The sequence below is a fragment of the Rattus rattus genome, chromosome 12, assembly GCF_011064425.1.
Source record: "Rattus rattus isolate New Zealand chromosome 12, Rrattus_CSIRO_v1, whole genome shotgun sequence".
Lineage (NCBI taxonomy): Eukaryota > Metazoa > Chordata > Mammalia > Rodentia > Muridae > Rattus > Rattus rattus.
In genome coordinates, this window is record NC_046165.1 from 60,304,939 (window position 1) to 60,332,232 (window position 27,294).

Here is a 27,294-nt window from a genome sequence, read left to right on the forward strand (position 1 = left end):
GTTGTTTGTAGTGGAAGGGCATGTTGGTTCTGGTGTCCCTGGATTAGTTCCATCCACTCTTTGGTCACTGGGCAGCCTCAGAGTCCGTGCAGAAGAAGGAGTAGATACACATCAGTGCTTCTGGAACAAGTTGTCATCAGGAAGTAAGGTTTTTTTTTAATAAGTTAAGAAAGGGAAGGAAAGGTGTGGTCTCCAAGTCCTGAGTCATAATCTCCCACTTTTAGCTTCAAACTGGATCAGAGAGCCCTGACCCTACCTGCTACATATGGAGAGATCTTTATGTATGTCCAGGGTGTGGAAGCATCTGCTTGCAGCATTGGTTAGGAGCTCCCCAAGTGTGCAGACCTAGGTTGGGTGCTGGTCCGACAGAAACAAGGCTGGTGTATGGCTGGGTATGATCATGTTCCAAGAGAGGAAGAAGCAAATCAGAATGTCAGAGTGAGAAAAGACTCCTTCATAGATAAGAAAATGATGACTCCCCATGGGAAATTTTCAAGGATTTCCTGAATCACACTCTCCTGGCCCTTGTTCATCAGAAGACATGATGTTTTCCTCTATGTTTTCTCCCCACCCCCTACCCTCAACACCGAAAGCACCTCTTTCAGCATTTAGTTTGACACTTCTACAGTGGAGTGCGAGATGGGAACCTAATTCTGTAGCTAACTCAACTGATGTAGAGACCGACCCTCAGTCAGTGTTCCCCGGATGCCTGTGTGAGGGTGGGAGACAAAAGACTGGACACACAGTAAGAGAGTCAGAGCTTAGTAATTTGATTTATCCCCAGCAAACATGGCAGCAAGCAGTATTTGAGAACCCAAGCTTAGCAATATGGGATGGTAGTGTGGACCGCAAGCCAAGAAACTTTCTGAGGCTTTTGAGAGGGTGAGGGCTCGTCCCTCTCTTTGTGTCTCCTCCAGGATCCATGGGATAAACTGAGCCACAGACACAAACATGCCGGGCCTTCCCCTGGATCCTGAAGTTACGCCCCAGCTGAAGACACCCACTTGAAAGAGCCTCCGCGTCTCCCAGTTAGCACAGACCATGGGCGCCCCGCTGTCTCCCTGCGAATGAGACAAGAAGCATTATGGGTAAGAGCCTGGGGGGCCAACAGCAAGAGGATATAAAAGGGTGGTGGCTAGTGGTATGAGAAAGCCCCCCTCTGGACTCCTTCTGGGAACTAAGAATTGTGGGGTGTGGAGAGGAGGAGTATGACGGGGGACTGAGTACCTGGCACTTGCCGTTGGTGCCTGCTTCCTTCCAGGCACAAAGCATGTTCCTGGAGAGCTGAGTCACCCTCTTGGCACATGTCCTCCAGCTAATCTGAACCACCCTCAGCTTCTTAAGGTGCATGTTTAAGCCTTTGGCTGAACCTGGCAAGAGAAGGAAGCTAGCCTGAGAATGAGCATGCGTTGCCTGCCACGAGTGACCCGCCCACACACAGTGTGGAAGTCTAGTGATTCACAGGTCCCCTCGTGTGGATGGCTTAGTGTAAGCTTCTGCTCTGTGTCGTCTAGGTACCTCTCAGCGAGTAGTCCCTCTACAGTGATCTGCCTAGAGGATGCAGGCTCTCTCCAGAAGCAACCCAGTCCCTCACCGTATAGGGGAGATTCTCTGTGGCACCAGCTTTGCTCTGAAGCCACCCTTTGTCCTTGTGTCAGAGTTTAGAGTAGCCAAAGTGCTTTGGTAACAGTGGCCCATATCTTGCCTTTGGCAAACAGAATGGAAACACTTGGAAGAGAGCACATATCAGGGTTGCCATCTTGTAGGGGGCGAATAACCACAGTGCTAGAGGAAATCCTGGCTTTTTCTCCATTCTTTCCCTCTCTGGAGTCTTCCACGGGTGACCAGCCTGGTGCTCAGCAGAAAAAGGAGCCGAGTCACCAATACCCACTACTCTGGGTAAGCCACCGGGTTGATCTTTATCAACAAATGGTGGACTACATATGTGAAGCAAACAGACGAGCAAGTCAAACAATTTTATGGAATCCATAAAAATGACCATTATTTTCAGGTTTTGAGATTCTTTTATGCCCCTGTGTTTATCTACATAATTTCATCCATTTCATCTACATGACTTAGCTGGGGTAGGCATTGCTGGTATTCTATTGATGGGAAAAGGTAATAAAAGAAGCCCCCCCCTTCAAAGCCCAGTTCTTTCCCATCTGAACCACCATTTCGCTCAGCAGAAGGCAGCCTACACAGGAGGCCCACACTGGCATGAAGGTGAAGTGCATACCATGGCCATGGACGTATGCCCACTCTGCCATCCAGCACCTGTCCCAGGAGCTCTCCCTCTGTGGCAGGCAGATGGGCATTTTGACTTTGTTGAATTCGATTGGCGTGGCAAGGAGGAGCAGGCAGAGGTCGCTGTCAAGGTGGGGTGGCTTGTAGTCTTTGTGAGTGATGATCTTCTGTACTTGTTTTCTCTCCAAGTTGATGTCGCTGAAAGACTTGATTCCCATGACCACAGTGATGTTCACTGCTACCAGTTCTAATCTGAGGGATGGATACAAATGCACCACAGCTGACAACGGTTGTGGGCCAGGTTGTTTCTTCAGACACATCTCCAAGTAGTAGAGCTCACCACTAAATACAATAGTGAGTATACTGTGGGGAGGGTCTAGAGAGAGCCAGGAGGTAAGAGTCAAGGCCCAGACCCAGATGGCTCTCTCAAAGAGTGAACCACAGACTCAGGGGAAGCTCTGACCAATAGCAATGTGATGTACCCATTGAGAAAAAAAGATTGAATATCTTGGTGACAGGAACCTTGGCTAGCTTATTGACTGCTATATCCCTAGCACTTGTATACCATGCTATATCCCTAGTGGCTACTCAATGTGTACACAATGAATGGATGAATCTAAGGCAGTCTTTAAATTAGATGGTAGACAGGAAAAGGGAAGCCTACGCTGATTCTTCCAACACTGCGTGAAGTAGCCAACTTTGGATATAGTTGACTAAATCAAGAGAGGTGACTAAAAAGGGACAGACTTCAGTCCAAAGCCACTGGGGGCAGACTATGTGCCTTCAAAAGCTTCATATATCCATGGACCAAGTGACCATCCCAGACTGCACGTGTACCAGATTCGGTGTAAAGGAAAGCGAGTCCCCAGACACTTACAGGGTTCTTGGGAAGCAGTGTGCTGCTGTCAGAACCCACCACTGGTGGATGATGGAGCCTCCACACAGGTGTTTCCCAAGCATCTGGATACTCACTTGCCATGGGAATTCACCGTTCTGGACTTCAAGCAGCTCCCTCAACGGCAGCCATGATGAGTTCGGGAAGGCAGGTCTGTGGCCACACAGAACTGATTTTGAGAAAGAAAGCAAAGAGTCACTGGTATATGAGGGCGTCCAGAGAAATCCTCGCTCCACATTCCCAGAACCTTCCCACTTAAGATCAGGTGGCGTTCGAGGAAAACTGTATGAGAAGGTTCACTGGAAGACCTTAGAAAATACCTCCAAACTGAACATCGCCAGCACAGGAAAAGGTAAATTAACAAAAATGGACCTGCCGCAGAAATCACAAACACATAGTCTGTTTAAAGGGCGCTGAAAGGGCGATTGTAGGAAAAGAACAGAAATTTACCAGCAAATGCTGTTTGCTTGATAGTTATAAAATAGTTGTGAGTGACTATGAGAATGATGAATTATACATGCCTGCATATGCACCCATACACACACACACACACACAGAGAGAGAGAGAGAAAGAGAGAGAGAGAGAGAGAGAGAGAGAGAGAGAGAGAGAGAGAGAGAGAGAGATGTGATCAAATACAGCAGCAAAGCCACTCTGTGAATCATACTGTGTGTCAGCATCCTTTTGTATAGGGTACCTGCTGTAATTCTGCCAGAAGAGTACCAATCATTTGCTCATCTGGTCTACCCACAGAACTTCTCCCAGGACTTTAAAGCAAATGTTACACGAAATGACTTTTTATAGCAACATGATCTAATAAAAGTTTTCTTAATTAAATATATTCCTAGTCAACCCCACACCTTTCTGCTGTCTCTTCCAGGGCCTGGGCCTAGAAAAGTCCTCTATTCACTTACAGAAAGGGAGTAGAGAGGGAGAAATATAGCTAGGTGTTCATCTTGCCCCAAGGCTCCTGTACTTCCAGAACTCTGGGCCCAGATCCTAAGGGGTTCACTGTAGACAGCATCAATAACCAGTCCAGTACATACGCATTGATCAATTGATTATAGTCTCCTTGAGCCAAATTCCATTCACTGCCACCTCTGGGTTAGAGCTTTGGGTCCTGGGTGGGATTTTATATTCTCTAGATTTGGATTAGAAACCTCTAACTCTTCACCTCCTGGAGCCAGCTCCCATCCTCCCTACGGGATCCAGGGATGAGGTGGCAGGCTTTTTCCTACCTTTTGTTCTGGGCTGGCCCGACACTAACCTTGCTGGTCCTGAGCCTGTCCTTTAGATGCCATGAGCAGTGCAACTAGAAGTGGGAGCATGGTGTTGTCATTTCAGTCCAGTGGTGCCCACCTTGACGTCCTGCCCACATTGATACAAAAGCAACTGTGGCTGCCACAGCTGGGCATCACAAATGCGTGGCAGAGTTTAGCCTGGTGACATCACAGTGAGTGCTGGGATTAGATATGAGGAGCAGGCACAGCCTGACTGAGCCGAGTCTCTCTCCCAGGCCTTCCTGGTTATTGGCCCCTTTGCCTAATGTCTAAGGGGTACCCTAGATGCTTTGTGCTGACCATCATCTCCCCGTGGCTCTGAGCACTTTGAAACGCCATTTTTTCTACTGCTACCTCTGGAGTAAAGAGTCTGGATTTCTGGATGAGGTTTTTATATTCTCTGAACTGGGGTCTCAAAAGTCCCACATACCTTTATAGGTAATTTCAACCCTGTCATGAGTTGGTTGGAGGGGAAGAAATAAAGTGGGTGGCCATGTACCACTCAGATTAAAAGGTCGCTCTAGAGTGGCTGCAGTGATAGTTCAGTCAGCAAAGTGCTTGCCCTGCAAGTGCGAAGGCTGGAGTTCCAACTCTAGAGCCTGTATTTCACTAAAGAAAGCGGTGGTGCACGGTGGCACATGCTTGCAATCCCTGCCCTAGAGAAGCAGAGATAGGCAGATCCTTGGGGCGTGCTGGCTAGTCAACCTAACCTAGCCAGGGCAGTGAGAGACCCTACATTTAAACAACTGTGCAGGGTTGGGGTTGGGCTTAGATCAATGACTCATCAATTAAGAGTACTTGATGCTCTTGCAGAGGACCAAAGTTCAACTCTTAGCACCCATGTGGTGGCTCACAATGTCTGTAACTCCAGTTCCAGGGCATCTGATGCCTTCTGACCTCAGAGAGTACCATGCATCACATGGTACACATATGTCCATGCAGGCAAAACACCCATCCACATAAAATGAAAACAAATACATTTCTTTAAAAAAAAAAAAGAATAAATGAAGCCTGAAGAATGACACCCAAGGTTGCCAAGTTTTTCCACTAGGCACCACATGCACCTCTCTCTCTTACACACACACGTGCGCACACACACACATGCACACTCATACACACACATATACCCACATGTGTACACACATATACACATGCACACGTGCATACACATGCATTCACACACACATACACACATATGTCCATGCATGCACATGCATACACATACACACATACACTAACACACACATACACACATATACACGATCATACATGATACACATACATGCATACACACATGTGCATAAACATATGCATACACATATATACACACACCCACATATACACACATGCATTTACATATATATATATACACATGCATGGGCACACATATACACACTCACACAGATACTGACACATAAACACACTCACATATTCACACTCATACACACACTCACACACATGCACACACAAACACAGTCACATATTGTACTGGCTGGTTTTGTATGTCAATTTGACACAAGCTGGAGTTATCACAGAAAAGAGCCTCCCTTGAGGAAATGCCTCCATGAGATCCAGCTGTAAGGCATTTTCCCAATTAGTGATCAAGGGGGAGGTGGTCCATTATGGGTGGTGCCTTCCTGGGCTGGCAGTCCTGGTAACATCCCATCCATGGAGCTGTGCATGATGCGGGAGCTCTGCATCAACTCCTGCTTCCTGACCTGCTTGAGTTCCAGTCCTCACTTTCTTTGGTGATGAACAGCAATGTGGAAGTGTAAGCTGAATAGACCCTTTCCTCCCCAACTTGCTTCTTGGTTATGATGTTTGTACAGAAATAGAAACCTTGACTAAGACTCATACACACTCACATATACACATATTCACACACATGCATATACATTCTCAAACACACATTCTCTCTCACACACATGCACACATACAATCTCTCTCTCTCTCTCACACACACAAATATATATACACACACACACACACACACACACACACACATATATATATATATAATTATGGCTATGACATGAAAACATGGATGTTAGTTGGGGGGGCACAGAACAAACAATATCACATAGGCAATCACTCAGGTGAGAGATGTTGGTGGCCTGAGATTGTGAGACTGCTGATACATAGAGTAACAGCTACTGAGGTGCCATAGCCACTGTCTCCACAACACACATTGTCTGAAACCAGTGCAGACTGGAAGTCCAGAGAATACCAATAACCTGGGGAAAGGTCCGTCCAGGAGGTCCTAGGATGAAAGTGAATCAGGAAAGGGGGGGGGGACTGAGCTGCAAGGCCCTGTCTGCCTTGATGTATACTAGCAGGAGGCAGAGCCAGAAAGGAGGTCTTAGGGGAGCAGGGGAGCATCAGAGGTGCACGAGAAGTGGAGAGAGGATTGTCTAGGGATAGCATTATGAGTTCCGAACTGGTCCCTCCTCCCGCTACCTCAGTTCATATCTCCCCTGTCCATCATCTGTCATTACTCTCTCCACATCATCATCTTTCTCCTCAGCATTCCAAGATCTTAATTATTGATAGCTTCACACTGACAAAATAAGCAGCTTCAGCATGTGCCCCCTGTCTTACTGGGAACTGCCCTATCTGCTCTCATTCATCAACGGTCCTGTCACATCAGTGGAATGCACAGTGGCAAAAGGAAAGAAGTATCTGCCTCAGAAACAGTGGTGTACACAAAGTTCCTCAGCATTCTAGAAGCCTCTCTCTTTCATCAAGGTTCCAGGTGCTTGGTCAAAGAGAACTGCCTTGATTATTACTTGCTCTCTGGCTGTGGAAAGAGGCCCCTACAAGTGCATCGTTAAGAGAAAGCCTTTCTTTTGGTTCACAGTTTGGGGATACAGTCCATCGTGGTTAGGAAATCACGGTAGTAGGAACTTGGGTCAGCTTGCCACATTGCCTCTACAGTCAGGAAACAGAGAGCAATGAATGCTGCTGCTCAGCTCGCTTTTTCCTTTTTATTCACTCTAGGAGCCAAGCCTACAGGATGGTACTGCCCATGGTTGACATGGCTTTTCATACCTCAACTACCTTGATCTAGATAATTGGTGATTTCAGATTCGGTCATTTTAACAGTATTAGCTATCACACTGTCCCTGGCCCAAGCCTCTCCACCTTCTCTCTCTCCATTCTTTGCCTGCTCTGGTTTCCCTTATTTCCAATGGATACCCAACAGACCACATCCTCAGCATTATCACTTTATCTCCCCTACCCAATTAGATTACAACTGTTTGCTCTCACATCTCTTGTTCTTGGAATACTGCCTGGTACTTATGATGTGCTTAGTAAGTAGTTGGAATTGAAGTGGGTGGGGGCTACCACAAGGGAGCAAAAGAAAAACTCTCAGCCTCTACCTGTTTCCCCTTAACATCAGAGGGTGTTTCCTTCACCCTCAATGCTGACCTCTCTTGGCTCTGTTGTAAAACACTTGATGAGGCCACACAGGAGAATGTTTATTGACTGGTTAGGGTCTTCCTTAAACCCTCAGACTATTCAATGCTGGTGGGCGCTGCTAAGTGAGAGACTCTTGAGATGGCCCTAGGATTCTGTCCATACTAGCACCCCTTTGCCTAGCTCACGGCGGAGCAATACATTAACTTCCCAGTGGCTTTGCTTGCAAATAGCATCCCTGACCTGTGGGTTAGGACAAGAGTTACCTAGCTTCCTTTGCGGAATGTAAAGGTGTCTTTTTACTAAGCTAGCCCACCCTCATAAAGTCAAATAAAAGCCTTCTGCACCCTATTGTGTGAAGCAATCTGATGCACTATGATGCCAGACCCCAGCTTCTCAAGCCGTCTTCCTCCCATCTCTGCCCCAGATGAAAGCTTTGAATGTCTTAGTCAAAATATGTGGCATGGTCTCTTTTCTATTGCTTCCATACCAAGAGACCCCTCATTCCCACATCGGAATAGACACATGAGTGCCTGTGAATTCTCGCCCTTTACTCAGGGTGGAGGTTGATCTGTGAATGGCTGTGAGTTGTTCCATCCTGGCCCCATCCTCCAGGGCTGTATTATTTTGAGCAAGTCATTTAAAGTCTTTCGGTGTCTGTGAACATTAATTAAAACTATGGGAGAGTCAGAGGTGTTTTGTCTCTGTCTCTCTGTCTCTCTGTCTCTCTGTCTCTCTGTCTCTCTGTCTGTCTCTGTCTCTCTCTCTCTCTGTCTCTCTCTCTCTCTCTCTCTCTCTCTCTCTCTCTCTCTCTCTCTGTCTCTCTCTCTCTCTCTCATCTAAAAGCACCCGTGGAAGCAACAGGGCCCTCGAAATGTGTCTGAGTCTCTTCTTCACTACAAAACAAGGGAAGAACTAGACCAACATAGTTTGTGTAATTTTTCTGCACACTGAAGATGACAGAAAAAGACTTCATTGCCTGTAGGGGTCATCAGAGCAAATCAGTACTCTACATCTGAGATGTGCCTCACTTTGAATCTAAGAGTGGGAGACAGCAAAGTGACCTCTAAGTTGATAACTCAGAGAAATTAGAGATTATGATCTTTCACTGACTCCAAATGCAAACTTAGTGGTGATAGTTGTGACCTGGGTCATAGATCTTCCTTGCCATTGTCCCAGCAAATGTGGCCACTGTGACCACTGTGACCATAGCTGTTCTCTTATTAGCTGAGAGGGCTGTTATTAGTAAAGCCCTGAAAGATGAAATGCCCCCAAGTCCCTTGTGGACATGATGGAAACTATATTTGAAGGTGGATAATATGTAATGTGGTGGTTTGGATAGGAATGGCCCCCATAGACTCATGTGTTTGAATGCTTGGCCATAGGGAGTAGGGCTAATAGGAGGTGTGGCCTTGTTGGAGTAGATGTGGCCTTGTTCAAGTAAGTACATTTACTGTGGAGACAGGCTTTGGGATTATATATGCTCGGGCTACACTCAGTGAGACACGCAGTCCTCTTCTGTTGCCTGCAGATCAAGATGTAGAACTCTCAGCTCTTTCTCCAGCACCATGTCTACTTGCACACCGCCATGCTTCTCACCATCATGATAATGAACTAGACATTTAAAACTGTAAGCCAGCCCCAATTAAATGTTTCCTTTTATAGGAGGTGCTGTGGTCATGATGTCTGTTCACAGCAATAAAGCCTTAAGGAAGAAGCTGACACTAGGAGTGGGCTATTGCTGTGATAGGTGTGACCATGTTTTAGTTTAGAGGAATGTGGATGTTGGAAATGTGTGTTAGGAGAGCAGTAGAATGCTGTAAGTGCTGCTTTATGAGCCATCCTAGTAGGAACATGGAAGACGGTGGTGCTGAGGGTGATTTCAACTATGGGCGCCTGGATCAAGAAGTTTCAGAGGAGAAGAATTTTAGAATGTTGGCTAGAGATCATACTTGTGATATTTTGATGAAGAATGTGGCTGCTTTTTGCCCTTGTCTGAAGAGTCTTCCTGAGGCTAAAGAGATTTAGATTAATAATTACATTGGCAAAGGAAATCTCAAAACAGCCTAGTATAGACTCTATCCTGTGGTTCACTCTTAGAAAGAATATTTCTGATGAAACAGAGCAAGCTGCATGGGGGACAGGGGTGTATGGTTAAAGGACTAAAGAGGCACCAGGAAGTGGTACAAGGCTAAATCCTTTGTTCAAGAGGTAAACATTAAAGATATTAAACGGAATTAAGGGAGTGGTATTCTCAGGGAAAAAAATTCCACCCAGCTAAACTTCTATCCTGTGAAAAGGAATTAAAGAACAGATTAGGTCCAGGCATGGTGGTACATGCCTTTAATCTCAGCACTTAGGAAACAGAGGCGTGCAGATCTCTTGAATTCAGGATCAGGTTGCAGAGCATGTTCCTAAACAGCCAGCTTGGGCAGTGAAGAAAGCCACTGACAATAGAAAGCTTATACGAAGATATGGTTGAACAAGAGGGCCATGTTCCAGCCCCAGCACACAGCAAAATGTGACAGTTTTGGCCACATGTTTCTGGTTTTAGAGTCAAGGATAGAAGACAGGGATTATAGAATCTCTCCAGGCTAAGGAAAGCCATTAAGGTCAGGTGTGTAGCAGAGGTGTTCCCAAATGGAGGTCCAGAGAGACCCCAAGAGGTTAGAGATGCTACAGCCATGGGCTACCTGCTGAAGAGAGCTGCTAACAGGGAGTGGAAGCAGCCCAAGAGAAAGAAGTGTGCTACAGTCAACAAAGACGAAAGGAGTTGGAGATTTGGAAAGCATTTTGATGTCAGACATGAAGTTGTAGAGTTTGGAGTTTGCCTAGTTGGTTTTTGATCTTTCTTCGGTCCAGTATTTTCTCACCATGCTCCCTTCCCTCCATTTGGAACAGTAAGGTATATCCTGTGCCATATATGTTGGAAGTATGTGATTTGCTTTTTGACTTTGATTTTACAGGGAATTACAATTAAGAGATTGTAAGAGTTCAAAGTCAGAAGAGACTTTGAACTTGGGAGTTTTAAACAAGTGTGAAACTTTTATAGACTATGGGGACTTTTGAAGTTAGACTGAATGCATTTCTGCATTATGGTTACAGGCCCATGGGGGCCAGGGGATAGAATGTGGTGGTTTGAATAGGTATGGCCTCCATAGACTCATGTCTCTGAATGCTTGACATAGGGAGTGGCAGATGCTATTAGGAGCTATAGCTTTGCTGAAGTATATATGACCTTGTTGGAGGAAGTGTATCACTATGGAGGTGGGCTCTGGGATTATCTATGCTCAGGCTAGACTCAATGAGACACACAGTACACAGTCCCTTTTTGCTGCCTGCAGATAAAGATGTAGAACTCTCAGCTTCTTCTCCAACACCATGTCTACATGCATACCACCATGTTTCTCACCATGATGATGATGGACTAAACCCCTGAAACCAGATCCAATTAAATGTTTTTATTTTTTTACAGGAGTTGCTGTGGTCATGGTATCTCTTCACAGCAATATAACCGTAACTAAAACAGGTGGATTGCGCATCTGACTTCAGAGTCTGCACTATCATTGTAGCACAAAGGCCACCTCCTAACAGTTTGGTAACTGGTCATTAGTCATTGTCACTGTGAATAGAGGGACACCTCCAGGAACAAAGTGTCAACTGGTGAAGTGTATGGCCTTTGCTGGATGCTGGTAAGGCCCTGTGCCTGGAACACAATGCTCTAATTGTGATGGTGGATTTTGTTTTCACAGTAATGGCTGCCTACACTGTACCATTAGAGGAGATTTGGGTCAATTCCTAGCTCTGTAGAAAGCAGTATGACCAACTGGCCACAGATGTCATGAAAGATTGAGCATGAATGGAAAATATCACTTCTACTTGACATCTACCTCTGCTAGCAGGTGGCTTATTTGACTTAGATTTCCCACGGTACTGTGGGAGAAATCACAAGGCTCTGGAAAGATTTTTCCACTCACCCTGAAGACAACCTTGTACCAGAGGTCTTAGGAAAGGGGAGTGTAATAAGATTCCACTGTTCTCACAGAATGGCAGAGGGTCTATGATCAACCCCAGCTATGACCCTCTGCTCTGTTTATGCACCATACAGGTGGATGAGTTGCTGTGCTCTAATGGGAATGCTGGAGGTGCCTCATGGCTTCTTCACAGGTCTTGTGCAATAGTTTTGCAGTCATTGTACCCAAACCCAGATGCAATTTCCCCTGGCCATACTCAGGGCTTTTACTTTGACTTGGTGAGTATTCAGCTCCCTCTTCAGGCAAGGTTGAAGGTCTGTGACCTTTTCAGCCCTGGCTCTATTCCCTCTTCTCCGAGAGTCAAAGATGGGGAGGATGCAGATCAGGTGAGTTAACACTCACAGAAGATCCATGTTCTCTGGGTCTGGAAACCAATTAAACCTAATTCTGTGGGTATGCATGAGATCTTCAGTGTTCCATGCAGAGTCAGGAGAGGCTATCACAGTCCCCTTCTCCTCTCAAACTCCAAGCATATATTGGTATATATCCTGGGTGCTCCTAAAGTCTCCCTGTAAGTCTTCCTGGAAGCAGTGTGGATGTATCCTAGGACTATCCCAGTATCTCTCCCTTACCAACACCCATTGGATCCCCAAACAAAGTAGGAGTTAAGGGAAGACTCTTCCCAGCTGTATCTTTCTCAACTAAAGGTGGGCAGCCAGCCACACTTTGGGTTTCCCGGATATAAGCCAGCATTAGAGCCTGAAATGGTACTGGAGGCATGCCGAAACATATTCAGGAAGTGTTTGGACAAGTGACTACTTGCCCCACTCCACTCTTCTGAACTCACTGGATCAAAATCTGCAGGCTAAACCTGTAAATCTTTGCACAGTGTTCCCAAATAGAGCATGGAACATTGACCAAATGTAAATGTCAGATAATATTATTTTAATATTTGAATGCCCCAGCCATTACATGAGATATATGTAAATTTAAAAAGTCATTTTTAATGGTAGCTCACATCTGTAATTCCAACACTCTCAAGGCTAAGACAGGATTGCTGGGAATTCAAGGTGAAGCTGGGCTATTTGGTGAGTTCAAGCAAGTCTAAGTCATAGCAGAAAACGCTGTATCGAAAGAATAAGCAAAAGAAAAATGCTTCAGTGACTTTTACCCTTCTCCATGTCCTTCTCAACAATGGCCAGGCTGCTCGTTGGAAGTCAGAAGATCACTGGCTAGGACCTTGGTGACATCATTAAGAGGATGCTTGTGGAGCATCAGTCAACCAACCATCCTCAAGTGACATGTTGTGATGGTTTAAATATGGTTGGCCCAGGGAGTGGCACTATTAGGAGGTATGGTGTGGAGGGAGTACATCACTGTGGGGGTGAGATTAGCGCCCTCCTCCTCCTGCTTAGATATCAAGACTTCAGAACAAGATGTAGAATTCTCAGCTTGACCAGTGCAATGCCTGCCTGGATGATGCCATGCTTCCCACCATGATGACAATGGACTGAACTTGTAAGATAGTCCCAATTAAATGTCCTTTATAGAGTTGCCTTGGTCTCTTTCCTAGCAATGGAAAGACTAACTAAGACATATGTCTTATTCTGTAACTTCTTTGGTGTTTCTGCAAGTTTTTTTCAGGCCCTTAAATTTCTCTCTCTACTTTGATCCTAATGCTCACCCAATTCTAGGGAGAAGGAGTTAGCAGCTCATTATAGTCTATGGCAGACTTCTTACCTTAGTTACACATGAAGAGATACCATGACCAAGGCAACTTATAAAAGAAATCATTTAATGGGGACCTGCTATGTTTCAGAGGGTTAGTCTATGACCCTTATGTCAGGATTGTGGCAGCAGGCAAGTAGGTATGACTCTAGAGCCGTGACTTAGAACTTACATCCTGATTCTATGGTAGCAGGCAGAGAGAGGGAGACTGGGTCTCTGACATGGGCATCTTTTGAAACTTCTATGCCTATTCTAAGTAACACACTTCTTCCATCAAGGCCACACCTCCTCTAACAAGGTCATCCTTCTTAATCCTTCTCAAACAGTTCCACCACCTGGGAAACAAACACTTAAATATATGAGCCCATGAGGGCCATGCATTTTAAAACTTTTTCTGTGATACTATTTCTTCACAGTGTGTGTGTGTGTGTGTGTGTGTGTGTGTGTGTGTGTGTGTGTGTGAAACCTTTATTAATGTAATGTGTTTTGAACAATTCTTTGGGATACACATGATTTTACCATTTACTAAAAGTAAAAGCCAAATTGTATACTAGAGAGGTAGATAAACTTAGTTTCATATAAAGAATTAAATCTTGTCAGATGTGGTGGTATCTGTACTTTAATTTCATTTCTCAGGAGGCAGAGGTAGATGGATATCTGTGGTTTTGAGGCTAGTCTGGTCTATACAATGAATTTCAGGACAGCCAGGATATATAGCAAGACTCTGTCTCAAAAAAAATCTGGCTGGCCATTTGATAGACCATCATCATTGGTTTTCAAAGTTGATCAATATTTTGATTTTATAACCCTCCTTGCTGAGAATGCAACTTCTCAAAAACAATCCAAAATGGGTCTTTTCAGAAATCACTGGAGATTGTTCTAATCCTAAGCCAAAATTCACTGAACAATTTGTGAAACTCATTATCTTGAATGATGTTTTTCAAAAATCAAATACTGTAGCCCTATACAATCAAAATTTGATGTCCAACTTTGGTATTTACATGCAGAGGAACAATGGTGGGGAATTATTAAAGGTCTCCATTTCCCATCATGAACCTCTTCCTTTCTTCCTTCCTTCCTTCCTTCCTTCCTTTCTTTCTTTCTTTCTTTCTTTCTTTCTTTCTTTCTTTCTTTTATTTTTTATTAGATATATTTCTTTACTTACATTTTAAATGTTATTCCCTTTCCTGGTTTCCCGTCCATAAGCCCCCATCCCCTATCCCTCCCCCATATGGGTATTCCCCCCATCCATACCCCTTACCACCATATTCCCTTTCTTTCTTTTTTTAAAGATTTATTTATTTCATGTATGTGGGTACACTGTCACTGTCTTCAGACACACCAGAAGAGGGTGTTGGATCCCATTACAGATGGTTGTGAGCCACCATGTGGTTGCTGGGAAATGAACTCAGGACCTCTGGAAGAACAGTCAGTGCTCCTAACCTCTGAGCCATCTCTCCAGCTCAGGAATCTTTCTTTAAGAGCAGAAAACTATATGCATAGCAAACACACCACAGAGTATATGCAGGAAACACACATGCAGTCTTGAATCTGAGTTTGAGGCAGTGTTTGTTGAAAATGTGAAACATGGCGCACACAATGCAAAGCATACATGTGGCATGCTCAAAACCACAGACATGATCAAGTTGCCAGACAGCACACAGTGAGCTCCGCCAGAAACACCTCAGATCACTACTCTTTCATTCACTGTTGCTCGTTTTCATAACTCCCACATTCAGCTATGTGACCCCCATACGGGGTCATGACAAGAAGCTGTGGTCTATCAAGGCCATACTGTGTGGAACTGTGTGAGCTAGTCTTCATGGCTGGGTCCCATGGCTCTGCTCCCAGCATCTGCTTTTCCATCCAATGGGACATGAAAGAACTGATGGAGATTTCCTGTGTTGTGGTCATAGGTGATGGGAATATCAGGGTTCTCCTGAGGGACATAACCATAGAATGAATACATATGTATCAAAGATGGGATTGGCTTACATAATGTGGGCTGGGTAGTTCAACAGTGGCTATCTGCATGCCAGAGGGGCTGAAAATCTGGTAGCTACTTATTCTACAAGAATGGTTGTCTCGGCAACGCTCATCTAGTTCCCAATCTGGCAGTTTTCAAGCCTTGCTTGATTTTCACGGGTGTACCCTAGTGTGATAGGCTCCCCCAAAAAGGAAGCTCGTGAAACTTAAGAATTAGTTACAAAGGGACCAAAACTCAAGTGTCCACAAAGGGCCAGGTGATCAGGATGAAAGTCAGACCAGCTGTGCCAGAAATTCCAAGGGGAAAGTCTTCATGGATGAAGTCCTGACTGAGCCACCACAGAAAGTGACTCCAGAGGAGCCTTCATGACTTCATGTGAGTTCTCACACAGCCATTATGACATCGGTAGCCCGGCCAGCCTAGGGGGGCTGAGCCTCCAGTTGCCTGACCTCCTGACCTCCAACACACAGCACAGCCGGGGACATGATCCTACCCTCCATTCTGCTGTTTGTTGTCCACACTCTGGAAGCAAATGTTGGTACGTGGACTCCTCTCCCTCTGTCCAGAGCTGCTGACCCAGGCAGGACCACCCAGGACAAAAGAGACAGAGGATACTACCCTTGAGTTAGCTAACAGCCACCAGGAGGCCACCTCCAAGAGCACAGGTCACTTACCCATACCTCTTCCTGGCAATCCTGGAGTTCTGACTTGGAAAAACTAAACTCCTACCTTATCAATAGCAGTGAAAAGGGACATACCCAGAGCTTGGGACAGGAACTAGCCAAGTGACTTAATATTTTTTTCGTTTCCTTGATAAAGTACTCTGAGAAAAGCAACTTAAGGGAGAAAGGGTTTGTTCTGGTTCACAGTTCAAGCTTACAGCCCATCGTGAGTGGAAGTCCAAGTATTAGGAGCTCAGAACTGTTGGTCATATCACATCCACAGTCAGAAATCAGAGTGGTGACCCCATGCTGCTGCCTGGCCCCCATCCTCCTCTTACACAATCCAGCTTTAGTTTGTGGCTTCAGGGGAAGTTAGTCCCAGAGACATAGCACGTCCTGACTTGTACCAGTCTGAGAAACACACAGATTTCCTTCCTGTGCTCTTCATGCTGCCTCTGAGCAGGGCCAGCCTGTCTCCCTGGCCTTCAGTGTGACCTGGGGCCACTCTATAGAGTAGGGCACTGTGACACCATTGGCAGAACTGGTTCCTCTGGAGTCTAGTGGGAAGAGGCTCCAAGCTGCTCAAATGACCCCACTGTGGAGCTGCTGACATCGCCCCCGGGCTTTTCGTTCTAACTGCTGCCATATTGGCATTGTGGGATGTTCTCAGGATTAAGAATGGACAGTGGGATTTGTCTGCCAGCCCTATGAGGACTTTGGTGCAAAATGGATCTGAGAAATCCTGGAGCAGCTGAGGCTTAAGGATTTTCTATGTGCCAAATATTTTGAGTGGCAGTTCAAACCTCACCACATTTGACCCATATGCTAGCCTAAAGGGGCGGAGTGCTTATGCCCATTTAAGGGGTGAAAGGACAGGAGAGAAGCAAGAGAAAGCAGTGTCATTGGGTAAGGCAACCACACGTCAGGATTCAGGCTCTGCTGTCTGCTCAGAACCTGTGCCCTCAGCAAATTCTGCAGCTGCATCAGAGAGTGGGGCCCAGCAAGTCAAGCGTGTCTCTGTGATTACCTTGATATATTTGTTCCCACACTTGTACATACATTAACAAGATCAATCATACATTTCTCAAATAGGATTTTTAGCTATATTTTAATTTAGTGTGTGTGAGTGTGTGTGTGTGTGTGTGTGTGTGTGTGTGTGTGTGACAGCACACACGGAGGTCAGAGAACAGCTTATGGGAGTCAGTTGTGCCCTCATACCATTTAGTACTCCTGGAATGGGACTCAGAGGGTCAGGGCTGGCCATGGCTTTATCCACTGAGACATCTCACCGATCCCTCAAACCTAATTTTGCTTGCTCACTTGTTTGTTTGAGACAGGGTTTCTCTGTGTAAACTTGTCTGTCCTGGAACTCACTCTGTAGTCTATGCTGACCTTATACTCAGAGATTTGCCTGACTCTGCCTCCCAAGTTCAAATCTGATTTGTATCCCGATCTTTTTATTCAAGCTCCTATCATGAGAACCGGAGATCTCCCAGTGAGCCTCATTTTCATTGCTAAGAAATAGTTCAGAGTACAGCTGCCATGACACCAGCCTTTCTTCTGTCTGCTGGCATTTAGAATCCCATTGCCGGGGTTGGGGGAACATCTTCCAATATTCAGATTTCCCCCTTTAAGATGGTCCTAGCATAGAATCTGTCAGCCAGCAGATTGAGTTTCCAGGTTGAGTTCCTCTCTAGGACAGGCACAGTCTCATCCTCAAGACCCAGCATCACCAAGACAAGCATGCTGCGTTCTCCACCTGGAGCTGGCATTCTGGGGTCAGCAGTAGGACAGACAGAAGCACTCTGCAACTAGCCAAAGCAGTGGAGATGCCTAAGGATGTATAGACAATGAGGAATGGCCAGGGCTGGGACCAGGTTGGAGGAGGTTTCACTTGAAGTGATTCATGGAGGGGGAAGCTGAGAGAGAGAGAGAGAGAGAGAGAGAGAGAGAGAGAGAGAGAGAGAGAGAGAGAGAGAGAGAGAGAGAGAGAAACAGGTAGTCTAGAACATTCCAGGCACAGAGTACTGAGGAGCATCTGGCTTTACATCCTGGTCAGGCCCCTGACCAGGCTGTATGACCTGTGTCTGGGATAGCATTGCTTCAGTGTGATCATGGAGACCAAGGTTAGTTCATGTTATGGCATCTGTAACAGTGCCAGACAATGAGTAAGTTTCAAGGCCAAAAGCCCAGAAGAAAATATTTGTTATGATAGTTTAAGGTTTGTGACATATATTGCTAAATCTCAACTTTCTATCAAGAGCAGCAACTGCAGGCTTTGTCCCCAGCTTCCCAGTGACATAGCCATTCTACATGGACCAGACAACAATAATAAAGGCTTCTAATGGGTTCCGGCATTTTCTATGGACCCTCAGGGCTTCAGTAACACCTGCACAGCCAAAGTGGTTTAAGTCACAACAATTTTTTCTCACTTGTCTGTAGGGTGGAAGTACAACATGGGGATCCCAGGGTGAAGGCAAGGGTGGACAGGAAGGATGATGCCCTGTGTGCACACTGGAGGGGAACTGCTACTGTCCTTCTCTGGCATCAAGCGGCTTGCCTGGGGTCAGCACTGTTATATCTCTCTCTGCCTTGACTGGACTCTACCTCTGAGGTTTTAATTTCTCTCTCTCTCTCTCTCTCTCTCTCTCTCTCTCTCTCTCTCTCTCTCTCTCTCTGTGTGTGTGTGTGTGTGTGTGTGTGTAAAGGTCAAAGGACACATTCAGGTGGTGTTCCTCAGATACAGTCCACCTTGTCTTTTGTATAGGGTGTCATTAGTAGCCTGTAACTTACCGAGTGGGTAAGGCTTTCTAGCCAGTGAACCTTCAGGGCTACACCTACCATTGTTTCCCAAGCACCGATACTACAGCCACACTACCACACCTGGAATCCGTTTACACGGATTCTGGGAGCTCCAACTCAGATCCGTGTGCCTGCATGGTGAGAGCTTTGCCAGCCAAGCCATCTCCCCAGTCCTGCCTCTTATTTTTTTCAGGGCTTTTATAATGACAAGAAGCTCATGCCAGCCACCACCAGTTCTTTGGTGGTCCGCAGATTAATTTCATTCCCAAAATCTCTGTTGTTTCGTAAGGAGAGATATTTGCCAGTCCTGTGACACAGTTACTAGACCCGGTGTGTACCCTGGTGGTCACACTGGCCTCCCATGCAGATGGTCCCACGCAGGATGAAGACAAAGCCAAGACCTTCATTCCACACCCAGAGCCATGGGTTCCTTCCTATCACAACAGGGAAGCAAGCCTTGGCCTCAGAACATCCCCAAGGACGTGTCCTCTCAGGCTTACCCAGCCTGATCTGCCAGAGCTTGACTGGCTGTTCTTCCCCTGTGGTTTTCCATTTCTGCAGAATGTGGTGTGAGACCCCTGTATGATAACAGAATTCGACACTCCAGGATCATAGGAGGGCAGGAGGCTGAGGTGGGTGAGTTCCCATGGCAGGTGAGCATTCAGGAAAATGACCATCATTTCTGCGGCGGCTCCATTCTCAGTGAATGGTGGATACTCACCGTGGCCCACTGCTTTTATTCTCAGGAGCTTTCGTAAGTATTGAGGGTCCTGGGTCTCCAAGGGGTGGTGTGCCCTCAGCTACACCGGGCTGTGAGAGGGACCTCGGTACAGTTGCCCGCTAGATAAACAGGAAAGGCTCCCCCCTCCCCTCGGGTCCGAAGACCCAAATGCAACTGACAGGGCTGGGGGGGCCTCTGCCCGTGTCTCCGAAGACATTAAAGTGCACCTAGGAGGAAATTCTACTTCTTCACATCTGACCTCCTTGGCTGGCTGTCATCATCCTTCTTGGTGGCTTATAGGGATTTCTTTGTCCTAGGCCATTAATGGACCATATGCCAAAGTCTTTCTTAGGACTTTTCTTAAATACTAATTCATTGCTTCTCCAATGACCTTTGGAGGGAGGTAGAAGAAATTATTTTGTAGATAGGGAAAGCAAGGTCTGATGAATGCCTATGGCTTGCCCCAGACCATGTCCAATAGACAAAAGCAGGAAGGAAAATCTGGCTTTTAACCTCACCCCCTCCAGAACATTCAGAAACTGCAGGAAGGGGGAGTATAACCTGTAATTCTAGCTACTCAAAACCTGAAGCAAAAGGAATACACATTTGAGGCCAGCTTGGGCAATTGGGACCTGGTCTCATAATAATAAAATAAAATATAAAACTTGGTGGAATATGGCCCAATGACAGGGTGTTTGCCCAACATGTTTAATGTCATGGGTTCTATCTGCAGACTCACCGTCAGGGGAGGGATTCATCATGGCAAAGCCAAGACCACTGTGGCCCCTGCTCTTGCAGGAAACTTGGAACTTGGTTAAGATAATTAAGAAGCTCATGACCATCTTTCCTAACTGATGCTCTTTTCTGGAAGTTCTATGTGGCCAGTGGAAACTCCAGATGAAACTCTGGTCCTCATTTTTAAATGGTTGGTAGATCTAACGACACAAAACAGTGGTTGCTGTTGTGTGTAACACCACCCTGCCTCTCTGACAACTGGTTTGATCTGCTAAGGGGTCCTTTGGGAATGTTTGGTTAGGGTTACTACTTGTGTATTGAAATGGTCTGGGGGGGGGTTATTCAGCTTTCACTTCCACATCAGTCCATCACTGAAAGAAGTCAGGACAGGAACTCAAATGGGGCTGAAATCTGGCAGCAAGAGCGGATGCGGACACCATGGAGAAGTGCTGCTTATGGGCTTGCTAGGCCTGCTTTTATATACAACACAGACTACCACCCACAGTGGGTAGTCATCAATCCCTAATTAAGAAACTGCCCTACAGCCTTGCCTACAGCCATATGGAAGCATTTTCTTAACTGACGTCCATCCCTCCTCTCACATGACTTAGCTTGTGTCAAGTTGACATAAAACTAGCCGGCACAGGAGTGCTCTTCAGAGAGCCCAGAATGGAACTCTGCTTCTTGTCTGTTCACTGGCGTCCCATTCAGTCCTGGAAAGCCTAAGGACACGGCTCTACCCCCGCTCACTTCTCAGTTAGGGTCTGAATGTGACATGTTAACCACAGGTTCATGTGTTTGAGCTCTTGCTCCCCTGGTTGTAGTCCTGTGCTGGGGGTTGTGGATGGTCCATAGGTTGGATCTAAATGGAAGAAAGGTCTTTGGGTGATGGACGTGGGGATTCAGTCCACTTCCAGCCACAGTCTCCAGTGGCTCACCTTTCATACAAATAAGGACAGGCAGACTCATGCCTTGCCTTCTCCGCCATGTTGCACGCCTACAGCTTAAACTGAGCCCAAGTAAGCTTCTCCTCAGAGTTTCTAGCCAAATATTTGGTCCCAACAAGAAAAGTAGATAGCATTGTCTTTCTGCATTCTTTAAGCCTTTAAACCTGAGAAGCTGCCCCCGCGGGACAAGTGTTAAAGGCTTCTAGATGTTAGCTGTAGAGTTTCCAGTCCCATTGGCTTCTGTTCACCCAGGTTTCCTTCCTTCCTTCTTCTCTCCATCTGGTTCTGTGCCACCAGCCCAACAGAACTCACAGTCAGAGTGGGAACCAATGACTTAACTACTTCACCCATGGAACTGCAGGTCACCAACATAATTCGGCACAAAGACTTTAAACGACACAGCATGGACAACGACATCGCCTTGCTGCTGCTGGCCAATCCCTTAACGTTCAATGAGCAGACAGTGCCCATCTGCATGCCCCTCCAGCCCACCCCTCCCAGCTGGCAGGAATGCTGGGTGGCAGGATGGGGCACAACCGACTCGGGTATGTGGCTGTCCAGGCCCTCATGGAAACTGCTGGGACAAGAGCTACAGGATCTGGGGGAGTGGTGATGAAGGGCAGAGTGAGAGTGGTGGAATGGCTTTCAGTGAGGAAATCTCCACATGCTGGGCTCTTGGGAGCCTCAGCTCAGCCTCTCCTGGGTGCCAGAGAGATGCCAGGTCTGAACCAATCCCTGAGCATGGTCAGCACAGAGTGGGTTGTGTTTGTGTGTTTAATAGAATTCCAACCACCATAGTTGCTCAAAGACCCCTCTGTTCTATTCTTAGTGTTGCCCAATCACTCTTAGAAGTGAAAGTTATCACTTACTACTGTTAGGCTTTTACTTGGTCAAAATAGGAAACGTGGAGCGGAATACGGGAGCAAATTTCCACTGTACTGTTCTCAAAGACACCCCTTGTCCCCAAAGACACCCACCCCCAGCAGAGCAGTTGATAGAGACCGCAGCCTAAAGCTGAAGCAAGCCTCGGGACTTGAAGATGACTTGTACGAGCTGAGCCTGGACTTGGCTTCTCTCAGCATTTTATCAGAGGGAGACAGGTAGAGGATGGCTGCTGGCTCAGACAGGACTTAGAAATGGTGAAGGAAGCAGACGGTGACCTACAAGGTTAAAGCACTCTGTAAGGGAAATAATTATGAATTTCTGTGATCAGAGTTGAGAATCCTGCTAATGGAGGCCAAGACATTGGTTCCTGTCAACCCTTTTATACTAACTACTTTTGTATAAGACAAAAATATCTTCCAGAAACATGGCAAGAAAGGCTTATTTTGGTTTCAGGGATCTTGGTCCATTGTATTGGGGAGGGCAGGGCATAGCAGCTCTAAGCCCAGGGGTAACAGCCTGCCCACACTACAGTAGGCCAGGGAGCAGATAACAGGACAGAATCAGGAACTGAGTCACCTTCAAAGATCTGCTCCTAGAGACCTACTTAAACCAGTTAGGCACCACCCCCTAAAAGTTCCACAGCCTCTAAAATTAGCCCCATTGCCAAGAAACAAATGTTCAAAACAAGGATTTGCTGTAAGAGACATTTCAGATATAAACAAGCACCTTCTAAAGAACCAGCCGGGAACTGGAGAAATGGGTCAGTGGGTAAATTACATACTGCTCTTACAGAGGGTCTGTGTTCAGTTCCCTATCCTGTGTTGAGAGGTTCACAACTGCCTGTAACTCCAGCACCAGGGGATCTGATGCCCTCTTCTGGCCTCTGTGGGCATTGACTTTCATGTGCTTGTGCCCAAACAGATATATACACATACATATAATTTTGTTTTTAGTTTAAATCTTTTAAAAAAGACAATATGGGCAATCTATCAATGCTGGAAAACCAAATGATTTTTTTTACTATGCTATAAATGGGTCTTCAGTGGTTCTGTAGCAGGAATGGAGGCTAGATGTGGAGGACTGTGCTCACATAATAAACAATAGTGATTGGGAGGGCTGGGAAAGGCTCACTTGTGTGCTTCCTGGGGAAGTCAAATCCTGCAGCTTGGTGGAGTCAATCTTGAGGAAGACAGGCTCTGACTAAGAGGAATACTTGCAGGAGGTGGGCTTCATCAGAAAAGCTTACGTGGTGATTGACAGCTCAGGTATGGGCTGTCTAAAGGCTGTGGAAACTGAGTCTGTGGAGAATATGAAGGAGAAGGTTTTGGGCTTTGAAGGAGGGTCTGAAATGGTCTCCAGGCCACCATCATGTTTCATTACCTGCACAGAGACTACCCACCGGTAACTTCTCCACTGTGTTTTCTCTCCACACTAGCTGACAAAGAATCCATGAACATGGATCTCTTGAAGGTGCCCATGCATATTACAGATTGGAAGGAATGCTTACAGCTGTTTCCAAGCCTCACCACAAACATGCTGTGTGCTTCATATAACAATGAGAGCTTCGATGCCTGCCAGGTAATGAGGGGTAGTAGGCCCTCCCTCAACCTGTAGCCCCTAGGTGATTCCCTAACAAGTACACCCCCCCAAGCCCCAGGGAATAGATTAAGATCCTGAAGTGCAGGCCCCAGGAAGGGGTCAGTCCATAAAGGACTTGTCAGGCGAGCATGAGGATCTAAGTTTGGTCTCCCAAACTCATGTTAAAAAATAAAAAGGAGCCAGACCTTGTGGCACTCTCTGTGCTGTGCAAGAGCCTTGGGGCTCTCAGACCAGCCAACCTGCTGGGCAAGTTCAGGCTAGTGAGAGACACTGTCTTCAAACAAAACAAAAGCAAGCAAGCAAAGTGAAACCAAGACGAAAAGATCAATAGTAGATAGTAGACACAATGACTGAGAATTTAGAACTGAAGTTGTTCTCTGACCTCTGTAAGCATTTGAACCCATGTATACACTTGGGGGCGTTCATTGGACACAAACACACACACACACACACACACACACACACATATTGAGCGAGAAGGGGGGGGAGAAAGAGAGAGGGAGAGAGAGAGGGGGAGGGAGGGAGGGAGGGAGGGAGGGAGGGAGAGAGAGAGAGAGAGAGAGAGAGAGAGAGAGAGAGAGAGAGAGAGAGAGAGAGTTTTTAAGGACATGCCAGTCTTGAGTCACTGGATTCTGAATGGATTTTGAGTCTTCTGTGAAGGCCATACACACAGTAGCTCTGGCACTGTCAGCCCACCCAAGTCAGCCTGCAACGCACCTACAGAAGATCTCAGGGACACTAAGAGGACAGGATCCCACCACGTCTTCCACCTGTCTCTGCCTCTCTGGCAAACTTAGGCCTCCAGGCCTAGGCTTTTAAATGTAGATTTTGGAAGTTGAAGCTGGGGTCCTAATTATGTCCTTTCTCCTGCTCTCCTGTACTTTTCTTCAATGCCTTGTCCAGAACCTGGCTAAAAAACTCACACCCCTGGTTCACTTTCCCTTCTGTCTGTCTTCTGCATCCCCTCTGGAGTTTCTTTTTATCAAGCCCTCTCTCTTTAATCCCACACACTGTTGGCCTTGTGTCTTGTACCCTATTACTCCACAAGCTCCCTGTTAGCCACATACATCTCTCATAGGACCAGGATGGGGTAGTCACCTTGGCCAGTGCTAACAAGATTTATTTGAGTAGCCTGGAGTAGGGCAAGTCAATGGATATCTCCCCATGAATGAGCTGTGCCCAGCCTCTATGAGCAATTTAAAATGGACTTAATTTTGAGCTGTGTTCTCTGCCCACAGGGTGACAGTGGGGGACCACTTGTCTGCAACCAAGAGTCTGACGGCAGGTGGTACCAAGTGGGCATCATCAGCTGGGGCAAGAGCTGTGGACAAAAAGGCTCCCCAGGGATATACACTGTCTTGGCAAACTATATCCTGTGGATTGAGAAAATCACCCAGATAGAGGGGAAGCCCTTGGATCTTAATAGTCAGATGGTCTCTGTCAAGAAGAAAACCAGAAAGAACAACCAAGCCTCCAAATGCCCAGCCCTGAACTACCCCCTAAGCTGGTTCCTGCCCTGTCTTCTGTCCTTTGCACTGCTTAGAGCTTTGTCCTACTGGGAATAAAACAATACAGTCTCTGACCCCTGGCAGGTGAGTTAGAGTGTGCTTTGGGACATGCTACAAATCTGAGCCAACATTGAGGACCTGGAGGTGTGGACAGAAAGAGGAGGACCCCAAAGATAGGCTGAAGCCCTGACTCAGGGGCTGAATGCAGATACAGCCAGGTAGGACATAAGTTGTCACTCTTGGTCACCTGCCTGTTCAAGCTAATTTCTTGTGGATGGGGCCTTCTCTAGCTAGTCATTTGTTTGGATAGCAACTGTGAGACCTTCCATTCCTCCTATTTGAAGACTCTTCCTACCCATCATCCATCACCCTTGGAGGCAGGAGAAAGGATTCAGTGGTTAAAGATGCTTGCTGCTCTTGCAGAAGACCCAGATCCAGTGCCTGGTAGTGCTCGTAACCACCTGTTACTCCAGTTCCATGGGATCAGATGTCTTCACCTCACCCCCTCTGTGCTACTGCACACTTGTGGTACACACACGTACATTTGGGCACACACACACAGACTTTTTTTTCTAAGACATAAAACTAAAGAAATGGTTCTAGAACAGACGTCACCTGGTCTGTGTATTTATGAAATGGGAAAATAAGTCACGAAGACAGAAAGTGACTTGGCCAAGTTCACAGGGCTTAGGTGACACTGGAGCTGGGAATCATACCATCATTTACATTGTGCTGTTGGCTTTAATCCTAATCCAACTGATTAAAAAGAGACTGAGGTCCAGGATTGGAAAGAGACTCACTCTAAAATGAGTGGAGACAAACGGGAGCACCTAAGAGCCACAGAGTTGTCCCAATCCATCCACAGGCTTCGATCAGTCCTCTGAGAAGAAAAGACCCTCTTAGGACTTGGTACAGATAAGCTGGTGGCCAGCTTAGCCACAGACAGACAGACTGTCCCAATTTAGGATTTTGTTGGTTCCTTCATGGAAGAAGCACTGTACAATATCAGCCTTTGTACCTGTGTTTCTCTGCCTGCAAAGGACTCCAGACCACTTTGGGTTTTCTACCCTCATAGCCACTGACCCCAAGAACATAACCCTTCTCTATTCTGGGCTGGTAGTTCTCAGATTCTTTGAAGAGTGAACAGGCAAATGGTAAAAGAAGGTGGCATATGCCTGATTGGGATGGGACGAAAGTCATCTAGAAAAGACTATGGCAAGTGAGTTTCCCGGAAGTGGCCCACTGGGTGCCATTACGTGGCTGCTATGGGTGCACTCTGGTGAGGCACAGCCTGAGAGACTTCATCCCAGGATTGCTTCTCTCTGCTGATGTAACTTTCTTGCCACAGTTACATAGCCTAATGATTCCTGGGCATCAGCCCACCCTGTTGGGCAAATTTCCTGCAGATCAACATGAAAATGGACATTCGTGAAGTAATGTTAAGATGAATTAGTGGCTTTATAGAATTCTCGATTTGATTCAAATAACTTCAGGAAGAAAGTTTAAGGAGATGGTTTTAGTTGTTTTGACAGAAAGATATGGTAAAGTTAGAATCGAGAATAGAATGGGTCCTCTCCTCATAGAGTAGTAAGTAAAGACTGCATTATAAGGAGTACAGTGAGCTTCCATAAATTACACTAAGAAGAGAAATAGGCTTGAGACAGATTTGTGATCAAGGAAGAACATTCATTCTAGCTTCAGGTCCAAGGATGAAGCCACAGTGTGCACTCTGATAAAGCAAGGCACTGTGAAACTATTGTTTTGAACTTTTAATGAGCTTATAGAAGGAAACACTGCTTTGAACTTACTCTCAACATCCTTCTTAATTCCCTTTTGTGTAATATTTCATCTATGATGTAATTTTATAAAGAACCTTTGTGTAAGAAGGTATAAAAAGGTTGAGAGAAAAAAT

General features: G+C 46.2%; 2 protein-coding genes across 2 annotated transcripts; one reads left to right on the forward strand and one right to left on the reverse strand.

Moving 5' to 3' along the window:
* Positions 1–761: 761 nt before the first annotated feature.
* LOC116913184 (serine protease 55-like) lies at positions 762–2,474 on the reverse strand. Its single transcript, XM_032917381.1, has 3 exons — positions 2,237–2,474; positions 1,228–1,370; positions 762–1,061 (listed from the first exon to the last, which is right to left on the reverse strand). Exons 1-3 carry the CDS (start codon positions 2,460–2,462, stop codon positions 762–764), a joined length of 669 nt encoding a protein of 222 aa, XP_032773272.1. The 5' UTR covers positions 2,463–2,474.
* Positions 2,475–3,046: 572 nt separating this feature from the next.
* Positions 3,047–26,804, forward strand: LOC116913185 (serine protease 55-like). Its single transcript, XM_032917382.1, has 5 exons — positions 3,047–3,491; positions 19,519–19,741; positions 21,688–21,935; positions 23,711–23,853; positions 25,113–26,804. The coding sequence occupies exons 1-5, from the start codon at positions 3,047–3,049 to the stop codon at positions 25,437–25,439; spliced, it is 1,386 nt and encodes a 461-aa protein (XP_032773273.1). The 3' UTR covers positions 25,440–26,804.
* The last annotated feature ends 490 nt before the right edge of the window (positions 26,805–27,294 follow it).

Bases quoted from the DNA above. Each gene is read 5' to 3' on its own strand.
- LOC116913184 (XM_032917381.1), bottom strand. From the start codon at position 2,462: ATGGGAATCAAGTCTTTCAGCGACATCAACTTGGAGAGAAAACAAGTA. The intron at 1,371-2,236 runs GTATGCACTTCA...TTCTCTTGCCAG, and splicing joins GGCATACGTCCATGGCCATG to GTTCAGCCAAAGGCTTAAAC. The intron at 1,062-1,227 runs GTACTCAGTCCC...TCTCATTCGCAG, and splicing joins GCACCAACGGCAAGTGCCAG to GGAGACAGCGGGGCGCCCAT.
- LOC116913185 (XM_032917382.1), top strand. From the start codon at position 3,047: ATGGACCAAGTGACCATCCCAGACTGCACGTGTACCAGATTCGGTGTA. The intron at 19,742-21,687 runs GTAAGTATTGAG...CTGTGCCACCAG, and splicing joins TTTTATTCTCAGGAGCTTTC to CCCAACAGAACTCACAGTCA. The intron at 23,854-25,112 runs GTAATGAGGGGT...CTCTGCCCACAG, and splicing joins AGAGCTTCGATGCCTGCCAG to GGTGACAGTGGGGGACCACT.